Below are 17,319 nucleotides of genomic sequence, written 5' to 3'. Positions count from 1 at the left end.
TATCCCGGTAACCCAATTTCAATAAGCAACACAAAGAACATCACAATCACTAGTGCCAACATGGGATGCACAGCATTGCAAGAAGCGCATTTGAACAAGATGCGCTATTGCCAACCTTTGTTCACTTTAAAGCTACCACATGCTCAAGATCTTCAAACTAGCGTTCAGGCCAAGATACTGTTTTGTGGAGCCCTTCTCCACCATTCATACGTATTACATGCCTTCATTTTCCCAGCCCCCCATACACTAGGGTGGCATTGGTCCATTCATCGAAGTAGTGCTCAGCAGCGGGTGATGCCATTCCGTTAGAACATAGGACATACAGTGAAGAAGGAGGCCATTCGGCCCATCAAGTCTGTACCAACCTACTTAAGCCCTCACTTCCACCCTATCCCGGTAACCCAATAACCCCTCCGAACCTCTTTTGGACACGAAGGGCAATTTAGCATGGCCAATCCACCTACCTACACGTCTTTGGACTGTGGATGGAAACTGGAGCACCCAGTGGAAACCCACGCAGAAATAGGGAGAACGTGCAGACTCCGCACAGACAGTGACCCAGCGGGGAATTGAACCTGGGATCCTGGCGCTGTGAAGCCACAGTGCTAACCACTGTGCTACCGTGCTGCTCCATTTCCTTTTTGCATACCAAGTGTCCATGAGGTAGATGGAATTCCCACCCACTGCCGGAATTCCATGGCTGCGATCCCTGGTAATAATGGGAGCCACCCCATTTCTCAGCCTCTCCAGTCTATTGTTGGATTTCTGTTCCCGGTGTATTGCTGGCCTTGAGCAATCTCTTATTGAAAGAGATTAAAAACTTAATACACACACGATACTGTTTTTTGTTTCGAAATATCTTTCCTCTCTTTACAGATGCTGACTGACTTGCCCATTTGAAGCAATTTCTCTTTTGAGTCTCTACATTGACCAAAATAGAGTGGAACCTGAAATAATCTCATTTAATCTTTGCTGCCAAGTGAGTTCAATGTTACAGCAATCAACCTTATAAGATGTAATTTGTCCTAGTTCATATTCTATGTTGTCTAGACTGATTAATCGTCACAGCAGACAACATAGTGGCTGAAACATGATGATGTGGCTCTGTAAAACTATATGAAGTAGCCTGAGATTTGCATCCCACACATTGTGGCTTCACAGTGCATGTATTTCATATTTAACTAGCTCATTAGTGCATGTACTCACATACAGTTGTGTTGACTAATGGTCAAGATAAATCATACTTAGCATCTTCAGGTTGAATTTAATGGCACAGCGAGGGACAGTGATACAAGTTCAGAAGGAATCTGGCAGGCATAAGTAAGAAGTGGCTTCTTATAAATTAAGCCATGTGGTGCTTCATTTCACTCTCCTTTGAATTTTGACTTTGCCTTGTATTTGTGACAGCGTTTTCTTCCATATGATAGTGGGCTGGATTCTCCGGTCCCACAGCTCCGTGTTTCTCTGTGACGTGTCGTCCCCTGGAGGCAGGATTCTCTACTCCTGCCACTTGTCAATGATATTTACCATTGAAGCCAGCCCATGCCGAGGGGAAACCAATGGGCGGGGATGCGCTGTCGGCGGAGTCAGTGAATCGTAACAGCCAGAGTAAATTCCAATCATTGTCACTCACCTCATTGGTTACTTAATTACACAAATGGGACTTTTGGTCTGGATATTAGTCTGAAGGTGAACGCTGCACTTTGCTGTTGTGAAGCTGGGAATCCCAGAAATATGTCCAAACGTCCTACGGAATATTATTGACGCGGAGAAAATGGTGGTTTGTGGGAGATTCCATTGTGTGGTGCGGGGAAGGTGGCTGGTGTGAAGCTGAGAGATCATGGGAAGTCATTTGTGTTTCAAGGAGATGCGACTGAGCTTACTGGGTACTTTGTCGGGTCTGGAGGCAGCACTCCTCAAGATGTGCTGTAAAAGGTAATCACCTCATGAATTCAGCAATCTCACCCCACAGGGCCCAAGAAACACAGTCGCAACTGATTAAAAATAGAATTCCTGTAAACATTAAGGTGCACAGCCTCATTATGATATTTAAATATCCACTCTACTTCCCAAAAGTGGACTGGTCACCCGTCCCTCACCCAACTTCCAGTTACACCCAAAATGTCCAGACTTTTTTACATTTTCAACTTGACACCATTCCAAACTAGCCTTTTATGGGAATCAAGGAACAGCCATTTTACTCTCCGAGGGATGTACCGGTTTTGTATTGTGCCAAATATTTCTTTGATTATCTTCCACTCTTTCTTCGTAACCAGATTCCAGCCCAGAATCCAGCGGTCAATCTGTGCCTCAACTCTTCAAAGTTAAAGCCTCGACTTGTGATTTCCCCCTTCCTAACTACTCTCGATCTAAATTGCAAAATGTTCCTGTTACCAGCATCGATAGCCGTTCTGCGCACACAAACATTTGACAAAAGATGTAAAATATTCTTACTAACTGAACATTTTACGCCAAAATGAATGTGAAATACACAGCCATATAAAAAAACTCAACCCTTAACTTTGATAATAAAACAGGAAATGGCTGGAAAATATGTTGCCTGTCAAGCGATTTGTGTTGCGAACCAGTGAATTCTTATCTTTAGACACATGTGCAAATTGAAAACGCAGAAGGAGAACTGAAATATTAATTGAAAGATTTAGTGCCGAGATACTCATTCAAATCTATAAAAATACTACGATGTCTTGCATGTTTTTGAGAACAGATGGAAATAGATGATGTATTTTTGTCGTTTGACTTTAGCCTTGCAATGAAAATGAGGAAGTGGTCAGTAAAGGCCTGGGAAATCAGATAGATAGAGCTGCTGATCAACAGTGATCTCTGCAGGGGTTCCTCAAGGAAGTGTCTCGGCCCAAATATCATCAGCTACTTTGTCAAATAGTTTGCTCCATCTTTAGATCAGTAGCAGAGCTGCTCGCTGATGGTTTCCCAGCTCCATTCAAAGCTCCAACTCAATAACTCACCAGATTATTACAACCAAGAAGGGGAAGATTAACAATGTTCAAGTTCTCCACCAAGTGGATGGCACGGTAGCACGGTGGTTAGCACTGTGGCTTCACAGCGCCAGGGTCCCAGGTTCGATTCCCGGCTGGGTCGCTGTTTGTGTGGAGTCTGCACGCTCTCCCTGTGTCTGCGTGGGTTTCCTCCGGGTGCTCCGGTTTCCTCCCACTAGTCCCGAAAGACGCACTTGGTAGGTAATTTGGACATTCTGAATTCTCCCTCTGTGTACCCGAACAGTCTGCCGGAATGTGGCGACTAGGAGGTTTTCACAGTAACTTCATTGCAGTGTTAATGTAAGCCTACTTGTGACAATAAAGATTATTATTATTATTATTAAATGACATACCATTGAGGAATTCCTTAGTCGGAGCACCCATTGCCAAAATCTCAACAGCAGTTCATTGATAACTATAACTGCCTTCTCAGAGTATAACTATAAAAATGTAATGAAGTCAGCCCTTCTAGCATCACCACATTCCAGGCACAATTTTTTTGAAGTCAAATATTGTCATCGTTGTAGGGAATTCCTGAATTTTTTTATTATGTTTACAAATTTTGTGATTCGATTTTTCCACGAAATGATTAACCAATGACTTTGGGCATAATGAGACACTGAGCGATGGTGCAGGGGTTGGTCACAAAACCACTCATCAATGGTGAAATAAAGGGATGCCGAGGAGATTATTACTTTCCACTCCCACGCTAACCAGCTGTTCTCTTTCAGTTATTTTTAGAAGACTGGAATGTCATGGCAGAAGATTCAATGAGATTAACACCACAAATTTACTGCCGCTAAGAAGAAATTCCCATTTATTTTGTGTCTGAAAGAAAAGGATGAGGAAGAGGAAGGGCCAAAGATATATACCGGCCAGGGGGTGGGGCTTGGGGGAGGGGGGGGGGGGGGGGGGGGGGGGGTTTGCTTCAGAGGTAATGGTGTGGGGTGTGACAATAAAAACCATTGCGGGAAATAAGAATGGGAGCAGACAAGAGTAGAACAGACGCAAGACACTTAGGGGAGGAGGGTGGAGCCGATGGTGACACTAAAGAGCAATTGAGCATGGCCAATCCACCTAACCTCCACATCTTTGGACTGTGGAGGAAACTGGAGCACCTGGAGAAACCCCACGCAGACAAGGGGAGTACGTGCAAATTCCAGGCCGGAATTGAATCCGGGTCCCTGGTGCTGTGAGGCAGCAGTGCTAACCTCTGTGCCACAGTTATTAAGGACGATGGGGTCAAGCATGTATTATCTTAAGAATGAGCAGATGACAGCAGCTCTGAAAGGTATGGAGACAGGCCAAATGGAAAGAGAATCATTTCCAATGTCAGCTAGCTTGAACCAGTGTGATTGTCACTTTTAAACCACTTCCCCCTCCACATCATTACTAATTTAAACAATTCTACTTAGATGCCTTGTAATGGTGTGGGGTGTGACAATAAAAACCATTGCGGGAAATAAGAATGGGAGCAGACAAGAGTAGAACAGACGCAAGACACTTAGGGGAGGAGGGTGGAGCCGATGGTGCCATAAGTTGCAGGAAGGTCAAGTAGGATAAGGATGCAATGCACACCTTGGTCCCAGAGAATGTCAGAGGTAGCAATAGTTTATGGGATTTGGAGAGGGTGGGATGGTTTACAGAATCCCTACAGTGTAGAAGGAGGCTATTCGGCCCATCGATTTGCAATGTTAAACTGCGCCGACCCTCCGAAAGAGCACCACACCTAGGCCCACCCACCCTATCCTCGAAACTCCATAGCCCCACCTCACCTCCATACCTTGGGACACTAAAGAGCAATTGAGCATGGCCAGTCCACCTAACCTCCACATCTTTGGACTGTGGAGGAAACTGGAGCACCCGGAGAAACCCCACGCAGACAAGGGGAGTACGTGCAAATTCCAGGCCGGAATTGAATCCGGGTCCCTGGTGCTGTGAGGCAGCAGTGCTAACCTCTGTGCCACAGTTATTAAGGACGATGGGGTCAAGCATATATTATCTTAAGAATGAGCAGATGACAGCAACTCTGAAAGGTATGGAGACAGACCAAATGGAAAGAGAATCATTTCCAATGTCAGCTAGCTTGAACCAGTGTGATTGTCACTTTTAAACCACTTCCCCCCTCCACATCATTACTAATTTAAACAATTCTACTTAGATGCCTTGTAAATCCCTGATCGCCTGTAAAAGTTCATCAGAGTTCTCTTTCACATCCTCAGTTTATTTCACTGTTCTTCTATTCTTTTGTAATAGAATTAGCAGACAATGCTGCAGAGTTTAGCATCCAAACAACCAGAAAGAAAAAGAAAATGCTTAATAGATTTACTGACATTGTTTTCTGAAAAAGACTCATAAGGATTAATAGCAGAGTATTAAACATGCAATGTAAAGCAAAACAAAGACGACAAAACCTCAAATCCTTTTTCAGAGTTCAGAGTAGGGAAACTATAAAATTACATAGGAATTACAAATGGAAATAGACCATTCGGCCCTTTCAATTCATGATAGTGTTCATTACCCACGAGCTACAGTCCTCTCTCAGTCCTGTTCCCATAATCCCCTGATTTTCTTTTCGTACTAACACCTAGTTCAACATTGATGTGCCTCAATCCCTAACTCCTATCGGGCATTCCAAAGCCTTGCAGTAGTCTGTACAAATGATTCTCCTGTTCTATGTCCTAAATGTTTTGCATCTTATATCTCTGACCCCTTGTGTTGAACCCTTCAGTCACTGAAAACATTTTGTTTCTATCCACTCTCACGAATGCTTCATAATTTTGCACATTTCTATCAAATCACCCATTATACGATGAAAACAATCACAGGAAATCATCAAGGACAGTCTGATTTATTGTTGACCCTACCTATTGTGTCAAAGACAGTGCAGCTCTGCCTGAGAACCAAGTAAGAAAGTCAATTGGGTTTCATCTGCAGGGCAATTATAAAGTAACATCTGGTGGTCAAGAAACATGGTCCACAAACTCACATAGTGAGCTGTCAGAAAGTAGAATGGTCTATCCGTATTGTGTACATTAGAAAGCTCATCCATTATTGTTTACTCTGTTGATCATTTCCTACGCTTCTAAATTTCAACTGAGCCACCAAGTCAGCCCATAACCTTTGTGGAATTCCAGAGATTTATCGTCCTGTTTTCTTGGAACAATAATCATTGTTTCTAGATTATTCCAAAAGGGCAGAATGAGTTAAACACCACACTTATAGAACATAGAACAGTACAGCACAGAACAGGCCCTTCGACCCTCAATGTTGTGCCGAGCCATGGTCACCCTACTCAAACCCACGTATCCACTCTATACCCGTAACCCAACAACCCCCCCCCCCCTTAACCTTACTTTTTAGGACACTACGGGCAATTTAGCATGGCCAATCCACCTAACCCGCACATCTTTGGACTGTGGGAGGAAACCGGAGCACCCGGAGGAAACCCACGCACACACAGGGAGGACGTGCAGACTCCACACAGACAGTGACCCAGCCGGGAATCGAACCTGGGACCCTGGAGCTGTGAAGCATTTATGCTAACCACCATGCTACCGTGCTCCCCACTAATCTTTTCTTTTGACTTATCTTTTGACAGGGAAATTGGCAGATGGAACCAATCTGCTAGGGTTCCTTCCTATAGGTTCTGATGTTAACCTACTCTTCTGGGAAGGTATGAAGAACACCAGCCAGAAACCGATGAGGTTCTTCTTTAAATGTGTGTATAGGGTTTGGAACATGTTATCGGGGCCTGGCTGCTGTTTTAACAGATTACAGCCCTCATTTCTGGGTCTCACCTATCCATGATGACTGCCTCCATCCTATCGCCACTGATCACAAAGCCATCCCTCCCCAACTCCGCCCACCCCACTCAGAAACTTAGCTTAGTACCAGCGAAGTTCCTTTGATCAATGGTGCTCGGCTGCTCATACCCGACTTTCTGCTCATGTTTCCACTTCCAATCGGTTTTGAGTGTAAATCAAACTAGGCCTATCCAGATGAAGCCCAGGAGTTAAACTGTTGAGGTCAGAACAGTTTATCACCCTGTATTTTAGCCACTTGGGCCCATGCTCTGAAATTGCCTCCATTAGCCTGCCTGTTGTCTCCTGACTTCCCTTTCCTGTTTTAAGATCCTCTTTACAATCCACCGATTAGTTTGAACTTTTGCTCAATTTTCTTAATATCTCCTTTCTATTGGGCATTCGGTGTCTATTTTCTTCCACAAGCTTTTGTCAAGGTCACATTTCCCTAAAGGTGCCATATAAATGCAAGTTGTTGTTGCTTGCCTAGATGTTGCTCATGTTGGTTTGGTCGACACGAAGCAAAATTAGTCAGCGAACTTATTTACAAAGGACTGCTACTTTGCCAACTGGGTTTCTGATGGCAGTGGGTTTTGACACTTGGGGCATGATTCTCCGGCCTCCCGCTGCGTGTTTCTCAGCTGCGTGAGGTGGCGTGCCGTTGGCTGGCAGTGGAATTCTATGTTCCCGCCGCCGTCAAGGGGAATTCCCTTTGAAGCCAACCCACACCCCCAGGAAACCCATGGGCAAGGGTGTGGTGCCAGCGGGAGCAGAAAATCCTGCCACCAACGAACCACCAGTGTCTTCTGGCCTTGGTTGATAATCCAAGAAGTAAAAGATTCTGGAATTTTCTGACAAGCAGCCTGAATATGAAATGATGAATGTCTACCGCAACAAAAACCTGATAGCAGAAGAAATACTTGCCAGGCTATCAGGGAAGGGCAGGGGAATGAGGCAAATTGACAACTCTTTCAAAGAGCCAGCACAATTATGATGGGCCAAATGGTCTCCTTCTATTCAATGTCACTGCGTGATCCTCTGATGTGTTTCCATTCAATGCTATGGTAAACATTTTTTGTCAAAGATTTTTAAAAACTAGTTAATTGCCTAGTTTTCAGAATCTGAATGCCCTTTATCTGGTAAGATCATTGTGATTCCAAGCTAACACCTCATTCAATATTCTCCACTTGCATATCTCTACACTGAAAACTCTCCAATATCAGAGGTGCACTGCATGATCTCATGTTTCCTTCCATCCACAGCCAGGAATTCCTTCCAAACTCTCAACAAAGCAAAGTGTGATTAAATGGACTCAGTCGGTTCAGCTGTTTGTTTGAAAAAGCACAAACGTAATCTAAATGAGCTTTACATTTCACATATTTTGAATGTCACCACAGAAGATACCTCTAGGTGTTCCAATCGTTCCTGCAAAGCTACATTTTCCATGCTATTTTTGGGAGTTTAGCACACTCAGTCAACGCCGTCACAGATCCATTATTGTACCACAAGACAAAATAGTAAATCCTTTTTGTTCCAGGTGTAAGTTTGAATTATGATATATTAGATATGAACGATGAAGTTGATTGAGCAACATGCACACAACATGAGTGATTCTCGAGAAATCGTTACTGTTAGTTAGAAATGGAGCTTGAGGGAATGTTTCAAGAAAGGAGGGTCCCTAAATCAAAAGCATTAATGAAGAGCACAATTCACAAAATAGAATAATTAATAAACAAGCTTAGAACATGTACCGTGCCCAGAATTAAAAAGAATATGCTAAAGCTTTACAGTACCTGTCAAGACAAAGTTTACAGATGATTAAATGCCAAAATAATAACAGTTTTTGGAATGAAAATGGTCTGAAATAAAACAGGAATTAATGATGTTCGTACCTTTTTCATTCACCATGACCATTTCATCAGCAGTAGCTCTAACACATGCCGTAAAACTGGGTTCCGATCTAAGAGCCCTCCTCGCACAGGCAGCAGTGTTAATGTCCCTATTTTCCAGTTCACTGTGGCTGCACAGCAGCCTCAAAGCGGTTCGGACAGCCTGAAGCAGACTGTGAGAGTGACTGGTTGTCAGAAATTGCTGTGCATTCCCTATGTGGACTCTGCTCTGCTGAAATAACCAGTCACAGCTGCGGTGCAGTGAATACAAATTCCACTGGTCTCTGTCGTCCTGCCCCTTCAGTGACACAACAACACATTCTTTAACAGTAGACATCAGAAAAGCACAGGGGGGGGGGAGGGGGGGGGGGGTTGCCATCACTGCTGCTATTTTCAATGTTTGACCTCCATAAAAGATACAAAAACTGCTGAGGGTGGAGTCATTTTCACAGCTGTTACCTTTGCATGAGAGAATGTAATGTGTGCGTCATATTTGTTTAAGGATTTTAAAGAAAATATCAGGACTCTGCCCTCCTCAAGGTGAGGCCTAATGGTGCGATGCAAGCTCCTTATGCACATCAGCTTTTCTTGCCTAATTTATCATATATTACCACAATCATCACTCCAAAATGTCCTCTCTTGCTTCAACCAGGTAATGGCAGTCGAATGGTTTGTTATTGGAATTATAATTCGGCGACCTGGACAAATATCATAGAATCCCTACAGTGCAGAAGTAGGTCATTCGGCCCATTGAGTCATCACCGACCTCCGTAAGAGCACCCTTACCAGTTCGACACCGCCCAGCCACCCCATCTATCCTGCGTGCCCCCCATCATTGGACATTAAGGGGAAAATTTAGCATGATCAATCCACCTAACCTGCACATCTTTGGACTGTGGGAGGAAACCGGAGCACCTGTTGGAAACTGGAGTGGCATGGTGCCCCAGTGGTTAGCACAGTTGCCTCACAGCACCAGGGACCCAGGTTCAATACCAGCCCTGGGTGACTGTTGTGTGGAGTTTGCACTTTCCTTGGTCGTAGCACCAATTTGGGTGGACAGATTGTTAGTGATGTGCACACCTAGGAATTTGAAGCTGTCGACCATCTTGACTCTTAACTGTACTCTGAAGTAGCCTCTGTAAACCATTCACTTCCTTCACACCGCTACATAGAACAACAAGAACTAAACCAAACAGACATAACTCGAGGCAACAAAACAGAACACAAACAGAAATAAAGTGCTGAAGACTTGTGTGATAGAATGAGATGTGCGAATCTGGTACAGTTTTTATTTGCCTGACAAAGTGGAAAATTGCCAGGTTTGCCCTGTCCACAGAAAGCAGGAAAAATCTAAACCAGCCAATGAACGCTCCATCAGTCCAATCCCAATCATCAGCAGAACGATGGAACAGTACTTTCAAGCAGCACCTACTCACCAATAAGCTGCCTATTGATGCTCAGTTTGGGTTGCACTAAGACCATGCAGTCCAGACCTCATGACAAGAAAGCTTAGCAAAGTCAATAGGAATCGGGGTAAACACTCCAGTCGTTGGAGCCATATCTGGTGTAAAGGAAGGTGGTTGTGGATGTTGAAGGCCAATCATCTCAGCCCCAGGACATCATTACAGGAGTTCAGAGGCCTGATCATCTTCAGCTACTTCTTCATGTTCATCAATGACTTCCCTCTAAAGGCCCCTGGGCCGGATGGGTACCCAGCAGAATGTTTTAAGGCATTGGCAGCGGACCTGGCACCACATCTGTTGGGGGCATTTAATGAAGCGCTGGTGAAGGGGGAGTTGCCCGAGACGATGAAGCAGGCAGTAATCACACTAATCCCAAAAAAAGGGAAGGATCCGGTGGAATGTGGGTCGTATAGGCCCATATCACTTTTGAACACAGATGTGAAAGTATTGGCTAAGTTGTTGGCGGGGAGGATGGAGGATTGTGTCCCTGGTGTGGTTGCAGAAGATCAAACAGGCTTCGCGAAGGGCAGGCAGCTCCCGAGTAATATAAGATGACTGTTGAATGTGGTGATGAATCCGTCGAGAGCTCTGGTGATGGTGGTGTCAATGAACGCGGAGAAAGCATTTGATCGGGTGGAGTGGTGGTACTTGTTTGAAGTTTTGGGAAGGTTTGGGTTTGGGCCGTGATTTGTGGCATGGGTGCGGTTGCTGTATGTGGCACCAAGAGCAAGGGTGAGGATGAATGATATGAGCTCACAAAGCTTTGACTTACACAGGGGTACGAGGCAGGGGTACGAGGCAGGGGTACCTGCTGTCGCCGCTGATATTTGCGCTGGCCATAGAGCCATTGGCGATGTCTCTCAGGGAGTCGGCAGAGTGGCAGGGGATAATGAGGGGACAGAGGGAGCATCGAGTGTTGCTGTACGCTGATGACCTCCTGCTGTATGTTTCGGATCCATTGGAGAGTATGGGAAGGATTATGGGCCAGTTGGGGAGGTTTGGAGGGTTCTCGGGATACAAGCTGAATGTAGGGAAAAGTGAGATATTCCCGGTGAATGAGCTGGCAGCGCGGGCTAATTTAGGGGAGATGCCATTTTCAGTAGCGAGGGATAGGTTTAGGTACTTGGGGATTCTGGTAGCGAGGAAATGGACGGGGCTCCATGAGTGGAACTTAACGAAGCTGCTGGAGGAGGCCAGGGAGGATCTTAAGAGGTGGGATACACTGCACTTAACGTTGATGGGGAGGGTCCAAGTGGTGAAAGCGAATATTCTGCTGAGGTTCTTGTTTATCTTTCAGGCTCTCCCAATCTTTATACCAAAGGCCTTTTTTTGGAAAGTGGCACAATCATCTCTGACTCTGTATGGGCAGGGAAGGTGCCAAGGGTGGGGAAGACCCTGCTACAGAGGCAAAGGCAGCAGGGGGGGTTGGCGTTGCCAAGCTTGCTTCATTATTATTGGGCGGCGAATGTGGACACGGTGCGGCGATGGTGGTAAGGAAAAGGGGTAGAGTGGGTTAGGATGGAGGAGGAATCTTGTAAGGGGTCTAGTTTGAGGGCTATGGTGACGGCAGCATTGCCAATGGCTCCGAGTAGGTATTCAGGGAGCCCAGTGGTGCAGTCCACGGTGAAGATATGGAATCAGCTGAGGAGGCATTTTAGGGTGGAAGGGATGTCAGTGCTAACGCCGCTGTGCGAGAATCATGGGTTTGAGCCGGGGGGATGGATAGTGTATACAGGAGGTGGAGGGAAGTGGGGCTGGTCAAGGTGATGGATTTGTATTTGGAGGAAGGGTTTGCCAGTCTGGAGGAGCTAATGGAGAGGGTAGAGCTGCCAAGGGGTAGTGAGTTCAGATATCAGGTTAGGGACTTTGCACAAAAGTTCTGGAAGGGGTTCCCTAGATTGCTGGGATGCACCCTGCTGGAGCGACTGCTGCTTCCGGATGTGGAAGGGGAGGGAAGAATTGGGGACATATATAAGTGGTTGGGGAGCAGGGAGGTGAGCAGGTGGTGAAGATCAAGGAGTAATGGGAAGCGGAGTTGGGAATGGAGATCAATTGGGGCATATGGTGTGAGGCACTGCGAAGGGTAAATGGGACCTCCTCTTGTGAAAAGATGAGCCTGATACAGTTCAAGATGGTGCAAAGGGTGCATAAGACTCGGGCGAGAATGAGTGGGTTCTTTCAGGGGGTTACAGATGAGTTTGAGAGATGTGGACGGGGGCCAGCGAATCATACGCACGTGTTTTGGGGTTGTGAAAAATTGGGAAGATTCTGAATGGGAGTGATCGCGGTCTTAGCCAGGATAGTGGAGGGGGGAGTGGACCCGGACCCTTTGGTGGCAATATTTGGGGTTTCAGAGAAGCCGGAGCTCCTGGAGAGGAGGAAGGCCGATATCTTGGCCTTCGCCTCTCTGATTGCACGGCGACGAATTCTGCTGGAGTGGCGGTCGGCATCGCCACTGGGGGTAGCAGCATGGTTGAGTGACCTGTATGACTTCCTGCGGTTAGAGAAGATAAAGTATGAGTTGAGGGGTTCAGCTGGGAATTTAGAGAAAATGTGGGGGGGGGGGATGTTTGTGACCATATTTGAGGAACTATTCGTCGCAGGGGAGTGGTGATTGGGGGGGGGGGGGGGGGGGGAAGGAGAAAAATCTGTCAAAACTGTATAGTTGATTACTGGGAAGAATGTTTCCCAGGGTGCTTATTTGCTGTAACCTACTATGATACAAGTTTGAATAAAATGCGTTTAAAATAAAAAGAGATTCTACGGTTGCCAGGCGCATTTCTCTCGGTGGCGTGCCGTTTGCTGGTGGTGGCTTTCAGTACACCTGCCGCTTGTCAATGGAATTTCCCATTGAAGCCACCCCATGTGACCAGGAAACCTACAGGTGAGAGTAGACTGCCAGCGGGTAGAGGGAATTCCAACAACCGGAAAATTCTGGCCAGTGTATCTGCTTACGAACTAGTTGCGATTCATGTAGCACAGGGGTGGGCAAACTACGGCCCGCGGGCCGCATGCGGCCCGCCAAAGGTATTTCTGCGGCCCACCAAGTCATTTAAAAAAAAAAAAAAAAAATTTTTTTAAATTTAAAAAATTTTTTTTTTTTTTTTTTTTAATTTTTTTTTTAAGGTTAATGGGGGGGGGGGGCTGTTGGGTTACTTACTGGTATAGGGTGGATACGTTGACTTGAGTAGGGTGATCATTGCTCGGCACAACGTCGAGGGCCGAAGGGCCTGTTCTGTGCTGTACTGTTCTATGTTCTATATGGGGCGCCCAGAATCATAACCGGGTGAAGTAATTATTTTACTTAATATACTATGCGGCCCTTTGTGAATTTCTGAATGTGGCCCTTGCACGGAAAAGTTTGCCCACCCCTGATGTAGCAGGACGCCCAGATCCCTCTGTACCACAGAGTTCAGCATTTTCTCTCCATTTAAATGGCATCCAGCTTTTCTACTCTTCCTCCCAAAGCGGAGAAATTCACACATTCCCGCATTACGCTCCATCTGCCGAATTTTGCCCACTCACTTAACTCCTATGTTCCTTAGTACAGGTGTTAGAATTGGAAATATGAAGAGAGAACTTGAATTCAGGCAATATTTGTGATTCTTCCATGTAACTTGCATAGTTTCTCCTTTATTTGACACTTTACAGCCCAAGGTATTTTATTTTCCAGCAGACTTGCAGCTGACTACTTGGTATTTATGATGTATATCAGACTGGTTCTTGGACAGATGCCACAAAGCTTGTTCTGCCTCTGGCCATTAAAAGCTTTGAGTTATGGCACTCTCCGTCAAACTGACTTGAAAAGGGCAGCGCTATTGCTCAAGTACAAAATCTATTGATGCCATTTTGCAAAGGCGCAATAACATTTAACCGGAGCTATGCCTGAGTAAAGCAAAACAAAATGGTCAATGCCCAAGATGGCAACCTGTGCAGGTGCCAACTGGGCACAATGGTAGCATTCTCGCTTCTCGAGTCAGAAGGTCGTAGGTTCAAATCACATTCCACAGACTTGATGATATAATGCAGGTTGATACTTCAGTGTAATGATGAAGAGGTCAGAGGTTCTGCCTATCTTTTGAGAGAACAGCGCCTGTTGCCGCGAGTGGATAGAGAAGATCCCATGGCACTATTTGAACAAAGCAGAGATCTCTTGATATCTTGGGCAAAATTCATCCCTCAACCAACACTTTCTGCAAACATATTATACTTTGTGAGAGCTGGCTATGTGCCACCTGACTGGATTATTTCCCTATATTCTAATGGGCACGAGACTGCCCAAAGTATTTCAATGTCTGTAAAATGCTTTGGGATGTGCTGAGGTCGTGAAAGTTCTTACGTAAATGCAAGTGCCTTCTTTCTCGCCCCTTTTCACAAAATAGCATTCACTGCTCAAAGGGTTAAAATGGATTCACAGTGAATAAGCTGAACTGAATGAAAAGATTCAAAATCATGCAACTGCCCATCCAGCTAATGATAAGCAATGTGCTGCATCGCAACCACTCATGAAAAAGACTCGGAATTAAAGGGCAACTGAAGTATTTCCAGGCTTTCATCATCCAGGATTTAATGATGTACTCGGTTTGGGTCACTTGTCAAGAAAGCATCTGTGATTCACCAAAGTTTGAACAGATTAACGAGCTGCGTAAACCCAGAAGTCAAAAAGAAAACTCTAAGTACAGCTCAGTATTCCAGGAAGCACGAAGATAAAGGTTAAATCAAATATATTCCAACTCAAAAGTCAAGCCGCACCCGGGGTATCCAACACCAGTGTCCCAGGCCAGAGCTCTCAGTCTGGGTCTGGGATAGTATTTAAAAGGTTCGATAATGAGTCCCAGCTGGGTGGACCTCCGCCTGTTGTCATGGGAATTCATCCCCAACGAGCCCCACGGGAAGACTAATAAGTGATTCCTCATGATCCTCGTGCGGGTTATCAAAAACTGAAAAGCTAAATTAAAGACTGAGCTGAAGAAAAAAGGTAGGGTAATATTTCGGGTGTGGTCTGTCGCCGGGAGGGGTGCCAAGTGTGATTGAATGTATTTCTGGAGGTTCCATCACATGACTTCCCCCATCGCTCCAGCCAATCGCGAACCAACACTCCCAATTCTTCCTCAGCCAATTGGGAAACAAAAAGACCCAATCACACGATGCTTGACTGTCGGCCAAATAGTCTTTTCTTTTTCATTCCCATTTTCAATCTTTCCATACCTGGCGAAGAGAAATGTTCAGAGAAAATTAGAAAAACAATTTTTGTCAATGCTGTGAGGATTGTTCTGCAGGGTTGCGCACAGCAATGTACTGGAGATTGATTTTCAATTCCAGGCCAATACTAGAGGGTCGTCAACCCTCATCACCAGAATTGGCCTGGTCAGATTGAAGAAGCTCCTTCTATAAGAAAAGGACAGGTGAGGACATGATAAGAAAAAAAATGGGAGATTGAAAATTTGTGCGTGGGCTCGGTTTAATGGAAAAAAAGTGCCCCGTTTTGGGTTTGTTTAACGGAAAGCTCCTCGGCATTGGTAGTGCCGAGAACGACCCCACTAACAAACAGGACTCTGGGTTTGTTTCAGGCCCCAGTGAGAAACGCCCCGCTGAGGCTGCACTTAGCAGAATTTCCTGCACTGATGTGCTTATTTTTAAATGCCGCCACAATCTCTCAATCCCCCACCGCCACCATCGGATCGACCCCATTGCCCCAATTTACCAATTTGGGGGTCGTTGAGCCCCCCCTCATAAGGGCAGAGAATCCCAGGCCCGATTCCTGGCTTGGGCAAACTGGCACTGCCAACCTGGCACCCTGAGTGCCACCTGGGCACCCTGGAAATGCCAGAGTGACAATGCCATGGTGGCACTGCCAGGATGCCGGTGCCTAGTCAGCATCAGGGATGCCAGGTTACCACCCTTCACAGAGCCCGAGCACCTGGAGGCTTCCGATCGCCTGACAGACCCCGACCCCCGCCCCCCGCCCCCCAAGTGCCATTACGTCTGGTGCATGTTTGTGGGAACCATGGCAAGGTCTCCCAGGCACAGCCAATCAATCCCAGGCTTTGGGACACTCTAACGCAGACATATTTAAGTGAGCCTAACTGCTCCAATCAAGTGTTTCAATCAAATCTTGCTGTTTGGTTATTTAAAAAGTGGATTTTCCGGGAACCAAAAGGTGCGCTGCTACAGGTCATGTGATTCACAAGTTAGCTGCAGCTTCTCGAACTTTCCAACAGCAGGTACAGGACTAAAGCCACTTCCTTGTAGAATCTTGTATCTCTCATTGTGAGGACGCATTTACAATTACCAAAACCAAGGGCCAGCAGGTGATCCATCTCCCCAGTCTGGGCTTCCAACAAAGGGAGAACCATCAGAATTCATTATATCTGCAGAGGCGCGAATAGATACCATCTAACTCCAAAGGTGAACAATGGATTAAGGCATAGAAACTGCTCGACAACCTGCAGCTGACTCATTAATTGGCTGTGATGAATGGGTAATGTACCTTTAAGATCATGCATGTAATGTCCCTTTAAGCCTGGGTTTGGAACCCCAGGGGACTCCGCCTCTGGCTCCACCTCCCAGGGGCCAGATATAAGGTGACGTCCTGTGGGCGGCGCTCAGTGAGAAACTCATCTCTCCGGCTGGCGAAGTTCTGTTTATTAAAGCCTTTGTTTCATGAGTACATTCTCGTGTGTCATAATTGAGGGTATATCAATTTAATAAACAGATTACGATAGGATGGATAGCAGCCTCAAGCCAGAAAAGCACAACCTGGACGCACGTATGCCGGAAACCAAAGAAATTTTTGAACACTGGCTTCGGTGTTTTGAGGCCTACCTGGACTCCTCGCCAGACCCCGTCGTCGAGCCCCGCAAGCTGCGCCTACTCCACGCCCAGGTGAGCCACAGAATCTCCAGCCTGATCGAGAAGGCGACTAACTACAGTGTGGCGATCAAGATTCTGAGGAAGCGTTTCGTAAAATCCATCAATGAGGTACATGCACGGCATCTGCTCTCTACTCGCCGGCAGCACTCAAGGGAATCGCTGGACGAGTACTTGGAAAAGCTCACCATGCTCGCTAGAAACTGTAACCATCAAGATGTGACCGCGGAGGTCCACATGAACCTACACATTCGCGACGCCTATGTGTCTGGAATCCGAT

General features: G+C 46.0%; 1 protein-coding gene across 7 annotated transcripts in view; it reads right to left on the bottom strand.

Moving 5' to 3' along the window:
* Positions 1–17,319, bottom strand: part of ablim1b (actin binding LIM protein 1b) — a 408,263-nt gene that overhangs the window by 242,740 nt on the left and 148,204 nt on the right. The window contains exon 1 of one of the 7 annotated variants that reach the window (XM_038773459.1): positions 8,710–8,947. The exons of the other annotated variants lie outside the window; for them this stretch is intronic. Coding sequence (XP_038629387.1) covers positions 8,710–8,731 — 22 coding nt within the window. The 5' untranslated portion in view covers positions 8,732–8,947. Of the gene's footprint in view, positions 1–8,709; positions 8,948–17,319 lie in introns of those variants that run through there. 7 annotated transcript variants of the gene reach the window in all.

The sequence above is a fragment of the Scyliorhinus canicula genome, chromosome 16 (genome assembly GCF_902713615.1).
Source record: "Scyliorhinus canicula chromosome 16, sScyCan1.1, whole genome shotgun sequence".
Taxonomy (NCBI): domain Eukaryota; kingdom Metazoa; phylum Chordata; class Chondrichthyes; order Carcharhiniformes; family Scyliorhinidae; genus Scyliorhinus; species Scyliorhinus canicula.
The sequence above is the reverse complement of the archived record's forward strand: the minus strand, read 5'-3'. Positions and strand labels throughout refer to the sequence as shown.